This window comes from Schistocerca nitens, chromosome 1 (genome assembly GCF_023898315.1).
Source record: "Schistocerca nitens isolate TAMUIC-IGC-003100 chromosome 1, iqSchNite1.1, whole genome shotgun sequence".
NCBI lineage: Eukaryota > Metazoa > Arthropoda > Insecta > Orthoptera > Acrididae > Schistocerca > Schistocerca nitens.
The window spans coordinates 408,635,878-408,657,562 of record NC_064614.1 but is presented as its reverse complement, the minus strand read 5'-3'; the positions used below and the strand labels follow the sequence as shown (position 1 = coordinate 408,657,562).

The 21,685-nt window shown below is 43.0% G+C and overlaps 1 protein-coding gene across 5 annotated transcripts in view; it reads left to right on the top strand.

Annotated features, from left to right (window-relative positions):
• The window catches only part of LOC126249651 (U6 small nuclear RNA (adenine-(43)-N(6))-methyltransferase), a 43,615-nt gene extending 24,034 nt beyond the window's left edge, over positions 1-19,581 (top strand). For 4 of the 5 annotated variants that reach the window (XM_049951337.1, XM_049951353.1, XM_049951345.1 and 1 more), the window contains 2 exons: positions 2,271-2,417; positions 17,444-19,581. In XM_049951337.1, the coding sequence (XP_049807294.1) occupies positions 2,271-2,417; positions 17,444-18,049 (753 nt within the window). In that variant the 3' untranslated portion in view covers positions 18,050-19,581. The remainder of the gene's footprint in view (positions 1-2,270; positions 2,418-17,443) is intronic. The other variant, XM_049951358.1, reaches the window with a different exon arrangement.
• The last annotated feature ends 2,104 nt before the right edge of the window (positions 19,582-21,685 follow it).

Genomic DNA, 21,685 nt, shown 5'->3' with positions numbered 1-21,685 from the left:
CCCATGTTGGAAGAGCAGTTGCATGGAATGGACAGGTTCTTGAAAGGAGGATATTAGATGAACATCAACAAAAGCAAATCAAGGGTGATGGAATGTAGTCAAATTACGTCAGGCGATGCTGATGGAATTAGATTAGGAAATGAGACACTTAAAGTAATAAATGAGTTTTGTTGTTTGGGAAGCAAAATAACTGATCATGTCTGAAGTAGAGAGGATATAAAATGTAGACCGGCAATGGCAAGAAAGCATTTCTGAAGAAGAGAAATTTGCTAACATCGAGTGTAGATTTAAGTGGCAGGAAGTTCGTTTTGAAAGTATTTGTATGGAGTGTAGCCATGTATGGAAGTGAAACATTGACAATAAACAGTTTAGATAAGTGGAGGATAGAAGCTTTTAAAATGTGTTGCTACAGAAGAATGCTGAAGGTTAGATGGGTAGATCACATAACTATTGAGGAGGTACTGAACAGAGTTGTGGAGAAGAGAAATTTGTGGTACAACCTGACCAATAGAAGGGATCAATTGGTAGGACACATTCTGAGGCATCAAGAAATCACCAATTTACAACTAGAGGGAAATGGGTAAAAATTGTAGAGAGAGACCAATAGATGAATACAGTAAGCAGATTCAGAGGGACTTATGTTGCAATAGTTACTCGGAGATGAAGAGGCTTGCACAGGACGGGGTGTGAGTCGTGCTTGGGTAGCTCAGGTGATAGAGCACTTGCCCGCAAAAGGCAAAGGTCCCGAGTTTGAGTCTCAGTCCGGCACACAGTTTTAATCTGCCAGGAAGTTTCATATTAGCGCACATCTACTGCAGAGTGAAAATTTCATTCTGGAAACATCCCCGAGGCTGTGGCTAAGCCATGTCTCTGCACTATCCTTTCTTTCAGAAGTGCTAGTCCTGCAAGGTTCGCAGGAGAGCTTCTGTAAAGTTTGGAAGGTAGGAGACGAGGTACTAGTGGAAGTAAAGCTGTGAGGACGGGGCGTGAGTCATGCTTCGGTAGCTCAGATGGTAGAGCACTTCTACGCGAAAGGCAAAGGTCCCGAGTTCGAGTCTAAAGCTTTGGGACTCTGCTACGGTCCTCGTAATGCTCTCAGTGCAACTTTACTCCATTTTTAAAGTCGTTTTCTGTCTGTATTTTAATTGAATATCATAGGACCACGTCTTGTTGACTTAGATATACTTTCAGGAATAAACTGTGTTCATCATAATTCTGTCATCTATGTCAATTACAGACATTATTGTAGAATCCTTTTCATTAAATTTTTCATTTATCTTTTATTTTATATTTCTGTGTATTTTTTTAATTCACAGTTCTCACCAGTGCATAGGCTGACTGGAAGATCTCAGCTTCAGGTTATTGTTTGCAGCAAATTAGGTGCTCGGCATGAAAGCAGATGTGTGCCACTCGACCCTATGCCTGCATCGAGCTATTCCTTTTAAACAGAGCCATGCATAGCCCAATTACCTAAGGTAAAGGTGCATCTGGTTTGCTCATGTGGAACACCATTTAAAGAGCAACTACTCAGCAGAATACCGTTAGGTAAAGTTGCACTGTTGACGAAGAAGTTCAGAGATCAGATTAATGGAATATATAGTGTCTTAAAGGGATGTTATAATATGGAATTCAACAAAAATAAAACAAGGGCAATTGAACGTAATTGAATTAAAGTGGATGTTGGTTGGTTTGGGGTATAAAGGGATCAAACTAAAGGGTCTGCAGTCCCTTTTCCCTCAAGCAGACAAGTGTCAAGGTAAAACAATTAAAACCAAAGGAATTGGGAGGAAGTAAAAGGGGTGAAACTAACAGGGAACCACACCGAAAGAGAAAATGAAAGCAGCAAACCAAAAGGGGAAATGTACACTAAAAGGAAAGGTAGAGGAAGGTAATAAAATCATACAGCACAGGGCTTAACAACTGGCCGGTTTTGAGCGCGAGTACTCGCGTCTGCTCAGTCACGTGCTCGCGAGCAGGTGCAAGGTCACAGAGTAGGGAGGGAGGGGAAATGCGCGCGCACGTTTGAATAGGGCCGCAGCGTGCCTATTGAATTCGTGCCGACTGTGTAACGTCTAAAGTACTACGATCAGCTCTAACAGTCACTTCACTGGTTAAGAATCGTGTCAAGTCGCCGTTGTGTAACCCCAACCATGCTTTCGCAGTTCAACCCTCATTAGGATGAATTGTATCTGTTTACAGAAAAAGATGGTGTTGCAAAATGTTTAGTATGTCACAAAACGCTGAATTCTTTAAGGAAATTTAACTTGCAGCAACATTATATGTCGTACCACACGAAAGACTATGGAAGTGGAAAATGTGATGGACCAGATCGTGCACAGGAAGTTATTAAACTTAAAAGGAAGCTATCCGAAGAAGATTTGGATGACGAAGAAAAATCAACTGAGGCAGCTCTCAGAGTGAGTTACAAAATTGCTTTGCTTTTAGCAAAATCCCTGCACCCCTTCACTGATGGCGATTTAATAAAAGAATGTTTGGTAGTTGCAGCGGAACATTTGTGTCCATCTCAAGTTGAACAGTTTCGGATTGTGCCATTATCTAACATGACCATTATGCGTCACATACAGGACATGGCAGACGACGTCCAGAGCCAGCTTGCAAATATCTGTAAAGATTTTATGGCATATTCTCCAGCTCTGGACGAAAGTGTTGATATCACTGGAACAACGCAGCTTGCCATATTTATTAGAGGTGTTAATAGAGATCTTCAGGTGAGGGAGGAGCTCCTCGATGTAGTAGCCATGAAGAACACCACAACCGGAGGTGATATTTTAAGTAGTGTTGAAGAAAGTGTTAAAAATATAGGATTGTCGTGGAATTCTTTAGTTTCAGTGTCTACAGACGGTGCACCAGCGATGACAGGGAAAAAATCAGGTTTTGTTGCACTGTTGAAGGAGAAAATGCAAAAACTGACCGTGCCGAATGAAATAAGGGGCATTCACTGTGTGATCCACCAGAAAAACTTATGTGCAAAGAGTATCACTCTAAAAAATGTGATGAGTGTTGTTGTTCGTACAACCTATTACATGAGGAAGCATGGGCTACAACACAGGCAATTTAAAAGCTTTCTTGAGGATGTAGAAAGCCAGTATGGTAGCCTGCCTTATTACAGCGAGGTCCGCTGGCTTAGTCATGGCGAATCATTAAATCGATTTTTTTGCCTATTAGATGAGATAAATATGTTCATGGAAATAAATAACATGTGTGTTCCTGAATTGAAAGAGCCTTCATGGAAACGTGATCTCGCGTTCTTAGCAGATTTAACTAGCCATCTGAATGCTTTGAACATTTCACTACAAGGTAAAGATCTGCTAATTACTCATTTCATAGATCAAATACGAGCTTTTAAAATGAAATTGACACTTTGGGTGAGTCAGCTGGAAACAGGAAATCTAGCTCATTTTCCTAAATTATCATCCATGCAAGATGTTCACAAAGACAGTGAACATTATTCACATAGTTTAGTTGCCCTTAAGGAAGAATCTGATCAACGCTTTCAAGATCTGACAGTACTAGACAGTGATTTTGATCTGTTCTCCCCTCCATATTCAGCGAATATTGAAGATATTCGTCCAGAGCTGCAACTAGAAATTATTGACCTGCAGTGTGACAGAGAATACAGAGACAAATTTCAGAACAAAAAAAACATTTTGGAATTCTACAGACACGTCCCTCAGGATAGATTTCCTCGTTTGCACAAACTGGCTGCTACAATAATATCAATGTTCGGTTCGACGTATGTTTGTGAACAACTGTTCTCTGCAATGAAATGTAACAAGACGCACCTGAGAAACACATTGACTGATCGAAATTTAAACTGCACGCTGCACCTACAATGCACAAGAACAATTACTCCGAACATAGACGCAATTGTAAAGGGCAACAAGTACAAGATAACCGAGAATCCCACACTTCAGTGACACCTTTTATTGTGTAACAGTTCACAAATTAATACGAATGCAGAGGTATACACTAAGCTAATAAAATTATGTGGCACATGTACATTCTCCTTTATTTGTTTCATTTGCCGCAGTAATAATTCGCGAGTGATATCCCTGCAGGTGGCCGCGGATTTACATTGACTGGCGGCAGCTGCTGTGTGCCCCACGTGACTCTCCCCACTCTCCTCTCTGGTCCAGTAGTGGGGGTGGCGTGCTCGCACTGCTCCGTGCTCGCGCCTTGCTGCTCACAGCTTGCTCCGCGAGCACGTATGTTGTGAAGCCCTGATATAGCAGATGGTGTGAGCTGGCGGACCACAAGGATAAAAATGGATGAGCCAGCCACTCTGCAACATACTAAAATTGCCAGCCTAAAAGACAAGGCGAAAAGAACACACATAGGGAAAAGACGAATAACAAGTCAACTAAGATGCAAGCTAGAGTGGCGAAGAGGTAAAAGAGAGGGAGGGTGGAGGCCTAGGAGAGAATGCCAGATGCCCAATCTTAGATGGTATGATAACAACACCCCCCCCCCCCCCCCCGTCATGAATAAAACATAAAACTAAATTGGCCTTGGCCGTTGAGGTATTGTTAACCATGGGAGTCACAGCAACACCGAGGTGGGTCCTTCCGACGGAGGAGGTAACCATGTGTTACCCAAGTATGGCCGATGCGAAGACGGCAAAGGACAAAAGAGCCCGTGTGAGTGGCTCGCATGGATGACGACCACACATTCATTGTCTCCTTGATAATGTGGAGTTTATTTGGGGTACTTAGGCTGCACCATTCAATATACCAGATCACAAAAACTTTGCAGTGGAAGACCAACCGGAGATCCATGTGCGGCAGGCTGATCTCCAGAGTTGGTTTACCAGTAGCCTGTTTGGGTAAGCTGTCAGCAAGTTCGTTTCCTGGTATCCTGACATGTCTTGGGGTCCAAATAAAGGTAACTGTATGTCCACTGTTCCTGAGGGCATAAAGAGACTTCTGGATGGCCATTACCAAAGGATGCTGAGGGAAGCACTGGTCAAGAGCTTGTAGGCTGCATAAGGAGTCACTACAGATGACAATGGACTCACCGGCACAAGAGTGGATATGCTCAAGAGCACAATTGATGGCTACCAACTCTGTAGTGAAAACACTGCAACCATCCAGCAAGGAGCGCTGTTCAGTATGGGCAACTTGAGCATTAGCAAAGCCAACAAGACTGTCGACCATTGATCCATCTGTGTAGACTATTTCTGAGCCCTCGAACTCGCTGAGAAGAGAGAGAAATTGTTGGCTGAGGGCCTCGGGTGGAACAAAGCCTTTTGGGCCTTGCGATATATCCAGCAAAAGCTGTGGTCATGGTATAGACCATGGAGGTGTAAGTAAGCGGAGCTGCAGGAAATGTAGTATGGGGGAAGCACTGAGTTCATTATGAAGCGACCGGACATGGACTGCGAGGGGATCCCCAGTTCTGGACTGGCATTGCGAGAGATGGATCGCCATGTTAGGGAAAAGGAGATGGTATTTGGATGATGAGGTGAGCTGTGAATGTGGGCAGTATAATTTGCAAGCAGTAGTTGCCACCGGAGCTGCAATGGAGAAATGCCACCTTCCACAAGGAGGCTGTTCATGGGGCTCTTTCAGAAGGCTTTCGTCGTGAGCTGAACTTCACAGCGGTGGATAGGGTCCAGCAGACGCAGTACAGAGGGCAATGCTGAACCATACACCAGGCTCCCTTAGTCAATACAGCACTGTACGAGGGCTTTGCAGTGTAGGATGATCAGCACCCCAGTCGGTGTGGCTCAGGCATTGAAAAATATTAAGATGCCACCAGCACTTGTCCTTAAGCTGATGAAGATGTGGAAGCCAAGTTAAGCAGGCATCAAATACCAGTCCCAAAAAGTGGTAAGTCTCCACTACATGTAGTAGTTGGTCATCGAAATAAAGTTCTGGATGGGGTGGACAGTACGATGACGACAGAAGTGCATGACACAAGTCTTGATGGCCGAAAACCGAAAGCCATGAGTGAGAGCTCACAACTGTGCCTTCCATATAGCTCCCTGCAGCTGGTGTTTCAGCCACAACAATGGAGGAGGAGCAGAAAAAAATAAATCATCAGCATGTAGGAGGGAAGATACTGACGACCCTACTGCTAATACCGAGACCATTGATGCCAGTTAAAAAGAATGGCACACTCAGGACAGAGCCCTGCAGGGCCCCATTGTCTTATATGCGGGGTGCATTGTGGGAAGCACTGACGCGAAGACTGAAAGTGCAGAGCGACAAAAAGTTCTGAATAAAAACCGGGGTGGGCCCCAGAGACCCCACTCATGCAGAGTAGCGAGAATGTGGTGTCGCCAAGTGATATCGTAGGCCTTTGTCAGGTCAAAAAAGATGGCAATCAGGTGTTGTTGCAAGGAAAAGGCTGATCGAATTGCAGACTCCAGGCACACCAGGTTTTTGATGGTGTAGTGTCCTTGGCGAAAAACGCCCTGGGCCGGAGTCAGATGGCCCCAAGATTCGAGGAGCCAACACAACCACCAGCTCACCATATGTTCGAGCAGCTTGCACAGAACATTGGTGAGGCTGATAGGACAATAGGTATCAACATCTAGTGGGTTCTTACCAGGCTTTAGCACTGGGATGATGCTACTTTCCTGCCATTGCGACGGGAATTCGCCATCACTCCAGATGTGATTGAAGACGGCAAGGAGGTGGCACTGGGAATCTGCTGACAGATGTTTCAGCATTTGCGAACGGATGTGGTCTGGGTTAGGGGACGTGTCAGTACAGTCAGCAAGGGCACTGAAAAATTCCCACTCACTGAAGGGAGCATTATATGGCTCAGGGTATCGTGGAGCAAAAGAGAGGGGTTGTCGTTCCACCCGCTGTTTGAGGAGATGAAATGCCAGGCAGTAATTCTCAGATGCAGAGATGTGAACATAACGCTCAGCAAGACACTCCACTATTACATCTGGATTGGCAAATACAGCTTCATGTGTGGAAATTGCAGGTACACCTGCAGGGATCTGATAACCGTAAAGTCATCAGAGCTTGGTCCAATCCTGGGAAGGGGAGGTTCATGTTCCAGTGGTGGAGAGGTAGCGTTCCCAACACTCCAGCTTCCGTCGTTTGATGAGTAGGCGGACTTGGGCATGGAGCTGTTCGAAGGCAATGAGATTTTCCAGGGATGGGTGGCACTTGTGATGTTGGAGGGCCCGCCTACACTCTCTAATGGCTGCAGCGATTTCCGACAACCACCAAGGTGCTGACTTCCACTGGGGGCAACCGGAGGAACAAGGGATTGCCGATTTAGCTGCGGCAATAATGACAGTGGTGATGGTGTGGATAACCTCATTGGTCGTGGCATGCAACGGAGATTCAACAATGGTAGTGTAAGTGAAAGTGTCTCAGTCAGCCTTGGGAAGAGCCTGTCTGGGTAAGTGTTGAGATGACGGATGCTGCGGGTAGGGTACCACAAAAGTCATCATGAGCTCTCCAGTGGATAGACGGGAGAAGGCCAAACCAAGAGATCAATGTCCGAGTATGTGCCATGTGCCACACTGAAATGCGTGGGGGCACCTGTATTTATGAAGCAAAGGTCGAGTTGAGTAAGTAGGATTTCGACATCTTTACCATGGTCAATAACCTTGGTTCCACACCGCACAAAGGGTTATGACCGTTAAAATCACCCAGAAGTAGAAGAAGTGGGGAGAGTTGCGAAATGAGTGCAGCCAATATGTGTTACGGTGCGTCTCCATATGGAGGGAGGTAGATGTTACAGATGGTAATTTCCTGGGTTGTCCTCACCCTGACAGCCACAGCCTCTAAAGGTGTTTGAAGGGGCACCGGTTCGCTACAGACAGAGACAAGGACAAAGATACAAACTCCACCTGACAGTCTGTCACAGACAGTTTTTTGTAGTACCCTCGATAGCCATGGAAAGCAGGGGTCTGCATTGTGAGAGACCAGGTTTCCTGAAGGACATTGCAAAAAGCAGGTTTAACGCTTAGTAGTTGTTGTAACTCAGCCAGATGGGAGAAAAACCACCGCAGTTCAACTGGATGATGACATATTCTGGAATCGGCGAAGGCATGTAGTGACCAAGGAGGCAGGTTATGCCTAGCATCACCTGCTGCCACCGGTTGAGTATTTGTATCCATTGCCATTGCGGACGAGCCATCGGTGAAATTGATGGGGGATGTGAAAATCTGCAGCTCGTCCTCAGACGCAGAACCAGTAGGGAGTGGTGGTGTTTGGGTCACCGGAGGGTCCTGACTCTTAGCAGATTTCTTCTTGGTTTGCTTGACCTCTCACTTCTCTTTAGGGGCTTGCTGGGAGGACTTCTCCAAAAATGTCCAGAAATATAAAACTGTGCACTTCACAAAATAAAGATATGTATTATCAAAAGACTATGATCTCAGTGAGTCACAGCTGGAATCGACCAACTCATACAAATACCAGGGTGTCACATTTTTTAGGGATATGAAGTGGAATGGTCACGTAGGCTCAGTTGTGGGTAAAGCAGGCGGTAGACTTTGGATTACTGGTAGAATACAGGGGAAGTGCTGTCAGTCTACACAGGAGATTGCTTACAAATCACTTGTGTGATGGAGTCTAGAATATTGTAAATCACTTGTGTGATGGAGTCTAGAATATTGTTCAAGTGTGTGAGACCCATACCAAATAGGATTAACAGGGGATACTGAATGTTTAAAGAGAAGGGTAGCAAATGGTCACAGGCTTGCGACCCATGGGAAAGTGTTTTATAGATTCTAATGAAACTGAACTGACAGACTCTTGAAGATAGATGTAAACTATCCTGAGAAACTCTACTAACAAAATTTCAAGAACTGGCTTTAAATGGTGACTCTAGGAATACACTAAACCTCCTGTGTATCGCTCACATAGGGATCGTGAGGACAAGATTAGAATAATTACAGCATGCACACAGGCATTCAAACAGTTCTTCTTTATATGCTCCATATGTAAATGGAACAGGAAGAAACCCAAATAACTTTTACTCTGAGATGTACCCTCTGCCTTGCAGTTCACTGGGGTTTGCAGAGTATAGATGTGGATGTAGATGTCTGTTCAACGAAACCCTGAAAGTTAAAATGACAGGTATATACTGTAATATGTGTGTGTAAATAAGTTATATCTATTATGTGGTTTTTAAGATAAACCAAGAACACCCATTAGGACATCCCCCCTCCAGCAGTAAAAGCACAAACTGCATACTGGTTCTTCCCAAAGGCCTTACCTTGTCTCCACTCTCAAGTTTAGCCCTGTTAATCTTGTTAAAAACCATCTCGCCTTCTCCTTTTCACCGTTAACTCGATCAATCAGAGTTGATACAAAACCAATATTGAATTCTGCCTTACGCAGTTTACTCCTCCATGTAACAGTGATCCACCCCCACTGCACCCAAACTGTCCCTTGTTAAATGTCTAGAATTTCCTAACCTCAAACTTTGACTCACCATCATTCCCCAAATCCCTCAGCAGAAAACCAACCTCTCATCCACAGAAAGACCCACAATCCATGACAAAAAACTGATCCTGACCTTATAATCCTAGCTACCAACAAAGGCTCCACTACTTCGGTTATGAAGTGCAGGGATTACGTTGGCAGAAGGATCTGCCAGCTACAATCTCTGCCACAGTGACCCCATGCCAGAAATCTAGGAGGATCTCCAGTCTCTCCGCATATCTCTAGATATCTCTAGATCCATCTGCCCCTGGAGCTGTCGCCCTCCTCATCCCCATCATCCCCTAGTTCTTCCTCCTACATGCTTCCTAAAGTACATAAACTCCACCAGTGTAGCTAGCTACTGTATTCCACACAGAGAATCTTTGGCCTTGTGGACAAACACCTTCATTCTATTACCTGTAAACTAACCTCCTACATACTCTGACAGAAAAAAAATGCACCACCAGGAAGAAGTTGCACAACATAAACAAAAGTTGGTAGGTGTGTTTCTTGATCTAAAAGATTACACCTGTTCAAAGTTTGTGTCAGTCACATAAGAGTGGCACTAGTAGTGCCACTATGAGAATGCAAATCAGGTTTGCTTCAGATACATGCTGCAACAGTTGTGAGTTCTCTTTGAGATTAGACGTGGTGAGTTGATGCTAGTCAAGAATGCCTTTCAGGAGACAGACACCATTATCAGTACCTCACTGAGTTTAAACAAGGTCATGTAATAGGGCTATGAGAAGCTGGATGTTCCTTCTGTGATAATGCAGAAAGACTTAGCATGAATTTAATCACTGTACTTGATTGTTGGCAGCATTGGTCATGAGAATGTGCGGTCACAAGAAGACTGACTCCAGATGGCCACGTGGCCCTACCGAGAGGGAAAACCATGTTTGGCGTGTGGATCTGCCACATGATACTGCATCTGCAGCAGTGATTTGAGCAGATGGCATAACAGTGACACAATGACCTATTACAAATCGGTTACTTCAAGGATAGCCCCAAGCCAGACGCCATGTAGCATGCGTTCCACTGACCCCAAACCACCACCATTTGTGACTTCAGTGGTGTCAAGTGAGAGCTCATTGGAGGGCAGGGTGGATGTCTGTTGTATTTTCTGGTGCAAGCTGGTTTTGCCTCGGTGCCAGTGATGGCCGTGTGTTGGTTAGGAGGACACCACTTGAGGGCCTACAAGGAACCTGCGTGCAGGCTAGACACGCTGCAGCTACTCCTGGAGTTATGGTCTGGGATGTAATTTCATATGACAGCAGGAGCACTCTTATGGTTATCGTACGCACCCTGACTGTTTATCGGTTGTCAGTACGGTGATTTGACCTGTTTTGCTGACATTCATGACAGCATTCCTGGGGGGTGTTTCCCAACGGGACAGATTCTCTGAGAGCCCTTCACTCTCTCCAATGCTTATACCCAGCAGTTAAAGTAGTCCAGAATATCCAGGATGCCCTCCTCCAATTACAGTGGCAGACAATAAGCTCCATCTAGTAAAGTCTGTAATGTGGCCGTGGCATAACTTCTTCCAGCCACGTCAACAGGACGAGGTCCTCCTTACTCTTTTTTGCATAGGCCGCAGCCGTAAGACACATGGCTTCTTTCTGCAGTAAGAGGACACTCCAATATATGGTGCTTGTGGTGTACAGATTACTGCCCCACATTTTATTAGACACTTTTATTTTCTGAGTAACGCTCAGCAGCAGCAGCAGATTTTCCGACAGATCTGTCCTCTACTTTAATTAATGTTCAAATGAATGTTGTGGAAGTTTTAAGTTTTTGTGATTAGTCCAACATGTTTTCAGAAATTTTAGGGAGATGTTTCTGATGTGTTAACAGAGTGACTGGCTCACCCATGTTTTTTGTAAATGGTCAGCCAGTCACATTTCCATGTCCTGTTCTTATAGCTCCTGTGTCATTTTATTTCTGTTTCAGTCACAGGTACGGCATATTTCACCCTTTCTTTCTAGTCTTAGGATATGTGAGACAGAGTAATTGTGTGGTCAACTCGAGTGAGGGCAAGAGTATAATTTTATAGGTTTCCTCCTCACTGTGCGACAATGTTTTCTTAATTTTATCCAGATTCATTTCTTTTAATATGTGTAGGGGTGCTGACAACCTCACCATTGAGTGCCCATAAGCTACACACACACACACACACACACACACACACACACACATACAGGATAACCCAACATGCTTTACAGAGTGTCAGTATGTTGTACTGGGCTGCTCGATCACCAGATCTGTCTACAATGGAGCACTTATGGGACATCATCAGACAACACTTCCAGCAACATCCACAAACAGCATTAACCATCCCTTTATTGACCAACCAGGTGCAACAGCCATGGAACTCCATCCGGCACCTGTACAAGACAATGCTTGTGTGGTTGCGTGCTTGCATTCAACATCCTGGTGGTTACACCAATTATTAGTGTACCACAGATTTGCAATTGCTTATCGTATGCTTACATTAACCTGCGATCTTGCAATATTAATCACTTAAATATGTTACCTAGACAAATATATTCACGAAATTTTGTTATTCTACACTAATTATTTTTTGGTGCTGGCAATTTTTTCCATTAGTGTAAAAGAAACCAATCGTATCCTGTACCGACTCTCCACAGTTTCTATTCCATAACCACCCAGCACTCTGCTCGTCACAGTCTACACTAATGTCTCCAGTGGCCACTGGCACTGCTGCTATTGAACACTACATTTCCCAATGCCAGACTGACTCCAAGCATACAACCTCCTTCCCGATCACCATAACCAAGTATATCCTCACCACAAATACTTCTCCTTTGAAGGCATCTCCTGCAATAAATTCGTGTTGTAGCAAGAACCATGGACCTTGCCGTTGGTGGGGAGGCTTGCGTGCCTCAGCGATACAGATGGCCGTACCGTAGGTGCAACCACAACGGAGGGGTATCTGATGAGAGGCCAGACAAACATGTGGTTCCTGAAGAGGGGCAGCAGCCTTTTCAGTAGTTGCAGGGGCAACAGTCTGGATGATTGACTGATCTGGCCTTGTAACATTAACCAAAACGGCCTTGCTGTGCTGGTACTGCGAACGGCTGAAAGCAAGGGGAAACTACAGCCGTAATTTTTCCCGAGGACATGCAGCTTTACTGTATGATTAAATTATGATGGCGTCCTCTTGGGTAAAATATTCCGGAGGTAAAATAGTCCCCCATTCGGATCTCCGGGCGGGGACTACTCAAGAGGACGTCGTTATCAGGAGAAAGAAAACTGGCATTCTACGGATCGGAGCGTGGAATGTCAGATCCCTTAATGGGGCAGGTAGGTTAGAAAATTTAAAAAGGGAAATGGATAGGTTAAAGTTAGATATAGTGGGAATTAGTGAATTTCGGTGGCAGGAGGAACAAGACTTTTGGTCAGGAGATTACAGGGTTATAAATACAAAATCAAATAGGGGTAATGCAGGAGTAGGTTTAATAATGAATAAAAAAATAGGAGTGCGGGTTAGCTACTACAAACAGCATAGTGAACGCATTATTGTGGCCAAGATAGACACAAAGCCCGTGCCTACTACAGTAGTACAAGGTTATATGCCAACTAGCTCTGCAGATGATGAAGAAATTGATGAAATGTATGACGAGATAAAAGAAATTATTCAGGTAGTGAAGGGAGACGAAAATTTAATAGTCATGGGTGACTGGAATTCGTCAGTAGCAAAAGGGAGAGAAGGAAACATAGTAGGTGAATATGGATTGGGGGGAAGAAATGAAAGAGGAAGCCGCCTTGTAGAATTTTGCACAGAGCATAAGCTAATCATAGCTAACACTTGGTTCAAGAATCATAAAAGAAGGTTGTATACCTGGAAGAATCCTGGAGATACTAATAGGTATCAGATAGATTATATAATGGTAAGACAGAGATTTAGGAACCAGGTTTTAAATTGTAAGACATTTCCAGGGGCAGATGTGGATTCTGACCACAATCTATTGGTTATGAACTGCAGATTGAAACTGAAGAAACTGCAAAAAGGTGGGAATTTAAGGAGATGGGACCTGGATAAACTGAAAGAACCAGAGGTTGTAGAGAGTTTCAGGGAGAGCATAAGGGAACAATTGACAGGAATGGGGGAAAGAAATACAGTAGAAGAAGAATGGGTAGCTCTGAGGGATGAAGTAGTGAAGGCAGCAGAGGATCAAGTAGGTAAAAAGACGAGGGCTAATAGAAATCCTTGGGTAACAGAAGAAATATTGAATTTAATTGATGGAAGGAGAAAATATAAAAATGCAGTAAATGAAGCAGGCAAAAGGGAATACAAACGTCTCAAAAATGAGATCGACAGAAAGTGCAAAATGGCTAAGCAGGGATGGCTAGAGGACAAATGTAAGGATGTAGAGGCTTGTCTCACTAGGGGTAAGATAGATACTGCCTACAGGAAAATTAAAGAGACCTTTGGAGAGAAGAGAACCACTTGTATGAATATCAAGAGCTCAGATGGCAACCCAGTTCTAAGCAAAGAAGGGAAGGCAGAAAGGTGGAAGGAGTATATAGAGGGTTTATACAAGGGCGATGTACTTGAGGACAGTATTATGGAAATGGAAGAGGATGTAGATGAAGATGAAATGGGAGATAAGATACTGCGTGAAGAGTTTGACAGAGCACTGAAAGACCTGAGTCGAAACAAGGCCCCAGGAGTAGACAACATTCCATTGGAACTACTGACGGCCTTGGGAGAGCCAGTCATGACAAAACTCTACCATCTGGTGAGCAAGATGTATGAGACAGGCGAAATACCCACAGACTTCAAGAAGAATATAATAATTCCAATACCAAAGAAACCAGGTGTTGACAGATGTGAAAATTACCGAACTATCAGTTTCATAAGTCACAGCTGCAAAATACTAACGCGAATTCTTTACAGACGAATGGAAAAACTGGTAGAAGCGGACCTCGGGAAAGATCGGTTTGGATTCCGTAGAAATGTTGGAACACGTGAGGCAATACTAACCTTACGACTTATCTTAGAAGAAAGATTAAGAAAAGGCAAACCTACGTTTCTAGCATTTGTCGACTTAGAGAAAGCTTTTGACAACGTTAACTGGAATACTCTCTTTCAAATTCTGAAGGTGGCAGGGGTAAAATACAGGGAGCGAAAGGCTATTTATAATTTGTACAGAAACCAGATGGCAGTTATAAGAGTCGAGGGGCATGAAAGGGAAGCAGTGGTTGGGAAAGGAGTGAGACAGGGTTGTAGCCTCTCCCCGATGTTATTCAATCTGTATATTGAGCAAGCAGTAAAGGAAACAAAAGAAAAATTCGGAGTAGGTATTAAAATTCATGGAGAAGAAATAAAAACTTTGAGGTTCGCCGATGACATTGTAATTCTGTCAGATACAGCAAAGGACTTGGAAGAGCAGTTGAACGGAATGGACAGTGTCTTGAAAGGAGGATATAAGATGAACATCAACAAAAACAAAACGAGGATAATGGAATGTAGTCAAATTAAATCGGGTGATGCTGAGGGGATTAGATTAGGAAATGAGACACTTAAAGTAGTAAAGGAGTTTTGCTATTTGGGAGTAAAATAACTGATGATGGTCGAAGTAGAGAGGACATAAAATGTAGACTGGCAATGGCAAGGAAATCGTTTGTGAAGAAGAGAAATTTGTTAACATCGAGTATAGATTTAAGTGTCAGGAAGTCGTTTCTGAAAGTATTTGTATGGAGTGTAGCCATGTATGGAAGTGAAACATGGACGATAACCAGTTTGGACAAGAAGAGAATAGAAGCTTTCGAAATGTGGTGCTACAGAAGAATGCTGAAGATAAGGTGGGTAGATCACGTAACTAATGAGGAGGTATTGAATAGGATTGGGGAGAAGAGAAGTCTGTGGCACAACTTGACTAGAAGAAGGGATCGGTTGGTAGGACATGTTTTGAGGCATCAAGGGATCACAAATTTAGCATTGGAGGGCAGCGTGGAGGGTAAAAATCGTAGAGGGAGACCAAGAGATCAATACACTAAGCAGATTCAGAAGGATGTAGGTTGCAGTAGGTACTGGGAGATGAAGAAGCTTGCACAGGATAGAGTACCATGGAGAGCTGCATCAAACCAGTCTCAGGACTGAAGACCACAACAACAACAACAGCAATGGATACCTTCATGGCACTAACCTATGCCAACCTATTCATGGACCATCCAAAATAATCCTTCCTAACCACTCACACTCCGAAACCCTTCATTTCATTCATTGATGTTGTCTTTGTGATCCAAACCAAGTGTGAGGACCCCTCTCCACAATCCTCCAGAACCTCAACATTTTCTCCCCCACTTGCCTCACCTGGTCTTCCTCAGTCCAACAGCCGACCTTCCTTGATGTCGACCTCCACCACAAGGATGGCTATATCAGTACTTCCACCCAACTTTAATCTCCACTCCAACATCTGACACCCATTCCACACCAAGTAGTCCGTTCTATACAGCCTAGTCACCTGTGGTCATCACATCTGCATTTACTGGCAGTCCCTCTCCTAAAATACCAAGGGTATCACTCAGGCCTTCAAAGACTGAAATTACCATTCCCATCTTGTCCAGTCATTTACATCTCCCACATACCCTTTCTCTAGCCACAAAGCAGTATCTCCCCCCCCCCTTTCCCCCACACCCTCCTCCACTTCTCATGCCTCAGTGCTATGTAGGACTACTTCTTGTCATACCTTGAAATGAGAAATGTCATTCGCACAAAAAAATGGTTCAGATGGCTCTGAGCACTATGGGACTTAACATCTGAGGTCATCGGTCCCCTAGAACTTAGAACTACTTAAACCTAACTAACCTAAGGACATCACACACATCCATGCCCGAGGCAGGATTCGAACCTGCGACTGTAGCGGCCGCACGGTTCCAGACTGAAGCGCGTAGAACCGCTCGGCCACTGCGGCCAGCCTGTGTCATCCCCACACTCTCACCCCCTTCACAATGGTATTCTGCCACCAACCCACCTATGCAGTAACCTTTTCCAACCATGCTCTCAATCCCATGCCGCATGGCTCATATCCCTAAATAAACATAGATGAAGAAACCTGTTGTATACATCATCCCACTATCACCTAGTTCAATCCTGGCACAGGCATCCTGTAGCCCATCAAAAGCAGGGCCACCTGTTAAAGGAACCATTTGATCTATCATCTTAACTCCCATGACTCCGCCGTTTTCTATGTGGGGTGACCACTAACAACCTGTGTGTCTGCCACCACCAAACTGTGGCCAGGAGACAGCTGAACCATCCAGTTGCTCAGCATGCTGCCAGTATAGTTTGTGCTATTTCAGTGACTGCTTCACAGAGTGTGCCATCTGGATTCTTCCCAACAACGCCAGCTTTTCTGAATTTCACATTTGGAAACTCTGCCTGCAACATATCCTTAGAGTCCATAAACCCATTACCTCAACCTTTACTAATCCCTTTTACTAATCCCTTCCCTTCCCTTCCCTTCCCTTCCCTTCCCTTCCCTTCCCTTCCCTCCATCCTTCCCCTTTTGTTCCTACCACCTCATCCCCCTCTCCCACAGCACAGCTTCCTGGTGCTGTACTAAGCACCACCACACTGTCTTGCCTGTTTGGATTTTTCATTTTTTAATTTAACCTAGATTTGTGTTATTTTCAATGTGAAGTCTGCGTATATGACCTTGATTTAATTTTTACTTTAGGGGTTTATATTTCTTATTTATTTATATTTTCGCCCAAAAGCTGTGGGGAAGGATAATGATTCATGTGCTGGACAAGGATTTGAACCACGATCCCTGCCTTTTCTGGGTAGTATGCTACATCTGAACACTCATTATGGATCAACTCAAAAGCTTCAACTGTCTCAAGTTTCCCTCCCTTGTATGTTGTTTTTATTTACCCAGTATATTTCGTATATAATTTTCAGCGGTTTCTTTTTTTTTATCAGCTGCCTTACTTAGGTTATCATATAAAGTAACATTTTATGGGTTCTGTTTTATGTTGACATCACTTTTAATTTACAGGTAAAATGCAAAGAACTCAAGCATTCATTAAATGCAAGGGTTATGACAGTGTCTGCAGCACAGAATACATGGACACACCAGAGAAGGCAGCGGAGGAAAATGCAGAAGAACCTGAAGATGAATCCTGATGGTACAGAAAGAGAAAGTGATGAAATTGTGTCACCTGCAGTTGAAACTTCTTCAGAAATGCCGTTGCATGATACAAAATCAACAACTGAGTCTAACATTGGTGGCACTGTGAAACTGTCAAATGAAACAAAAGCGGTATCCCTAGGTGAAGTGGGCAGTTACGTGCAGTCGGAGGCAAAGATGCAGCTTCAGTCTAAGAAAAGAGAAGTGGAAGAGCACAGTGCAGACCTAGAACCATCTGTTAAGAAAATCAAAACTGAGAAACTATTGGACGATGCAATGGAGAAAGATAAAAATGCAGTAACACAGAGTGACAAAAATGCTGATACATCAAAAGTTTCACCTGTTTTAAATGCTACACTAATTGTGAGAAAAGAAACAGATAAAATCTTGATTGAAATGACCTATATTGATGGGAGTAATGGGAAAGATGGTGTGCATCAAGTATTACAGTACATCAGAAACAACTTGAAGTAATTCGTATCCCCATCATTCATGGTGCAACATCCCATCATCTCTTTAATTAAATTGTTTCCATGAATAACATTGTGTTATTTAAACATGTGGAACAGCTATTCTGAAACTTTACATTGCTAATGCCAGACAAGCAATTCTATATATGAGCTGTTGTTACCATATAATAAAACTAAAAATATTATCAGAGCAATAGTAATTACTCATTGTTTCTTTTCATGGACATCGGGGTTGCCACAGCTCTGGAAATCAGGGAATTTCAAACTTGTTAGGGAAATCAGGGAAATTTGAATAAAAAAAACACTGGAAAAATCTTGTTTTTTGCTTCAGTAGATGAAATCGTTTGTTTACCAAGATGTCACTCATTGTTGCTAGGTGGGTGCACCTGAGTACATGCACCACTTCCCTGCTCCCTCGTTCTTACTGCTTCTCCTCTTTCTAACACTCCCCTCAGCTTGCAGTCAGTGCTGCCAACACTTCTTACTGCTAGCCCAGCAGCTGCCGACAAGAGGCAGGGAGGCATGAAGAGTGGTTTGTTTGGATCTGATTCTCAGAGACTGTTATCGAAGCAGCTGGAGCCAGCAGTCGTGCATGCATGAGATGAGTCTGAGTGATAGTGTAAATGTTTGTGCTCTCGTTTTCTGACAAAGGCTATGGCCAAAAATGTAATTGTGAGTGTGTGATTGTCTTTTCTGTATGCCTGTTACAGCTCAGCGATCATATTTACGGTGAGATGCTACCTATCCTCATTAGTATTGATTCTCAGAGTATTCGCACAAGTTATCTGTTGCATCAGTCGATCATCACGGTCTCATTTCACAAACGTGGTATCTGTGACACAAGAATAGCTGGCCGCACAAGTTGACTTCCGTGACAGGCCAAAATGGCAGGCCATTTCTGTGAGTATCTCTTAACAGATGAGGCCTGCCAATTTGGAGCCCATTGTTTCCCACTAATGTGCAGGCCCTGCTTGTCGGATCTAGTCTCTCACCGGTCTGCCCACAGGCTGGGTCTGTTTGTGTGTGATTTAATGCGGTGGATTTTCGTGGTTTATCCGTGGACCCAGGACTGCGGTGCTCCTCGCCAGGCCAGAGGCCATGGGTGATGGATTTCAGGAATTTTGACTTTCTCACTGCAAGTATATTTTACAATGCGGCATTTTATAGACTTTTATGTATTATAGTACATTTCTGACACTTCGAAAGTAGTTTATATTTTAGAAAGTATGGATGATAAGAAAATTGTGGCAGTCACTGGCAGTTTGTACACTATGTACTCATTTATTTCTTGAAAGCAAAATCACGCAATAACTGCAAAATAATAAACATAACACAGTGGATAATAATAGAAAATATCAAACATAGTAAAACCAACATTTTATTGGCAGTCACCTACTGTGATGGTTTACACAACTCTTCACCGCCTTACACGCTTCTTTCTAGAGGCCTGCTTTTTCCTGAGGATATTTTTGAAATCAGTGAAAGTGTTTTAAATTTGTCTTATGACTCCAAGGAAATGTGTATTTTTGTCATTAAATGTGCTTCATTTTATTGAAATAAAATAACATCAGCAATCTTAATGAAAGAAATACACCATTTGGCTTGCTTTCTCCATCTAAAAACAGTTCATTACAAAAGATGTTGATATTAGTACTTAAAGTTTTTGCTCATACGTTTAGAAATACATAAGTCCTTATTATGTCTTTACTTACCCTTGAGATCTCAAAATTTGTCAGGGAAGAATGATAAAACTTGTCTGGAAATCAGGGAAATATCAGCAAATTTCACTTGGGGTAACTTGGGCCAACCATGGACATTATGGATGAGATCCAAAAAATATAGATGTATATAGCTATGCTGTTAAATTATCTGTATAGTAAAACACACAGCAGCTCCTCATAATTAGGAATATTGCTGTTGTACTAAACTAGCAGCTATTTGTATTCAGACAAGGTCCCCGTGCCCCAGTTTTCAAATAGAACGTTAATGTGTTCACTTGTTCTCACCAACCACTCAACAGTGGTATCCCTTCCTGAAACAGGAGTCTCTCTTCCGAACGTGTTTTATGTCTAGTTTTTTCTGGTACTTATTGATTGTAATGTAACAAGAATGTGCTTTAGGTACATGCAACTGCTGAACACAGTGAGCAAGTTGACCTGCACTGTAGTGGCGGCCACTTCACATCAAGGTATAACAGCTCCATTGAAGAAGGTACATCTCAAAAGTCTGTTGTTACTGTCATCAGTATTATTGCAGCTTGGCATCTGGACCCTGTATTTCGGTGGCGGACTAGATAGACTGGTGATGGTCTTGTAATTATTCTGGCGGCCATGATGTGCTGTTGTGCAATGATTACTTTATGACTGAATTTTCTCATGTTGAGAAATCAGGAGGAGCAATGTGTTTTACTTGGTAAAAACTTTCTAAAACCAAGAAAAATAAAACAAAGATATTTATGTGACCTTGGCTTGAGAAAGTTTTTACCATGATTGCATTATGTGTCTTCTCATTGATAGCAAATTTTGTCTAATTGTTGAATTATCACACTAGTTACTATTACTGCTACATCTGTAGAAATGGCATATTGGTCATTGTGTGAAGCAGTTGGAAATGATTCAGAAGCATACCATTAACCTTAAGGCTGTTATTTAGTCTACCAGCAGCTAATGTGACAGTCCATCGTATTTTCCCAACATGTAACTACTACATATTCCAGCAATGATTGTATGAAAATTTTAAAAATACATAAATGATTGATGTAAATGTAGGATAGACCCCTGGAGAGATACACACACACACACACACACACAAACACGCGCGCAGGTGTTTTTTAAAAAATATCTACAAATGGTGAAGTTTTTTGTTTGTGTTAGAGCTTGTGTTACTGCTCACTCTTTTAATTCATTGTGCATCGTGTGAAGATGTAGATAAGTAGTGATGATGTTTTTGCGTGAACAATACGAGCCACTCTTCTGGAGTGCTCAATGATCAGGTTATACAAAATGGACCCAAGAACTGGGCTGTGCAAAATAACACCTGTGTTCCTCAATTGTAGCACTCTATTGTGTGTGCAAATGTGGAAAGTATGCTTGTTCTAGCAAGAACTAAGAAGAATCATATATGAAACTGGGCAAGACTACTATGTGGAGTAAAAAGTTTCAGGTATATTATTGAGGAGGACACTGAAGAATTGTTGATGCTTGCTCCCTTCATGGAGCAGTCTAAAATCTTCAACAGTGGTGAGTCAGCAGATTACCCTCATCATAATCAATGTTTTTTTCTCTTCAAGTGTAGTATGTTCTGCTCATCATAAATAGAAACTGTTGAAGATATAGAAAAGGAAGATTAGACATTTTATTGACAACACTAGCATTGTAGATGGAGCACAAACTTAGATTGGACAGAGGTGTGGAATGTAACCAGCAATGCCTTTTTCAAAGATATCATTGCAGTGTTTGCCTTGAAGATTTAGGGAAATTGTAGAACTCACCTGAGGGGTTTTAACTTTTCTGTCTCAAATGCATCTTCTGTAACTATGGCTCAATCAGAGCTACCACGTTTGAATCCTCGTGGTGGAATAAATTTTCACATCCAGTATTTGGGCAGCAATGGAAGAGAGGTGGTGGCATAAACTTCTTCA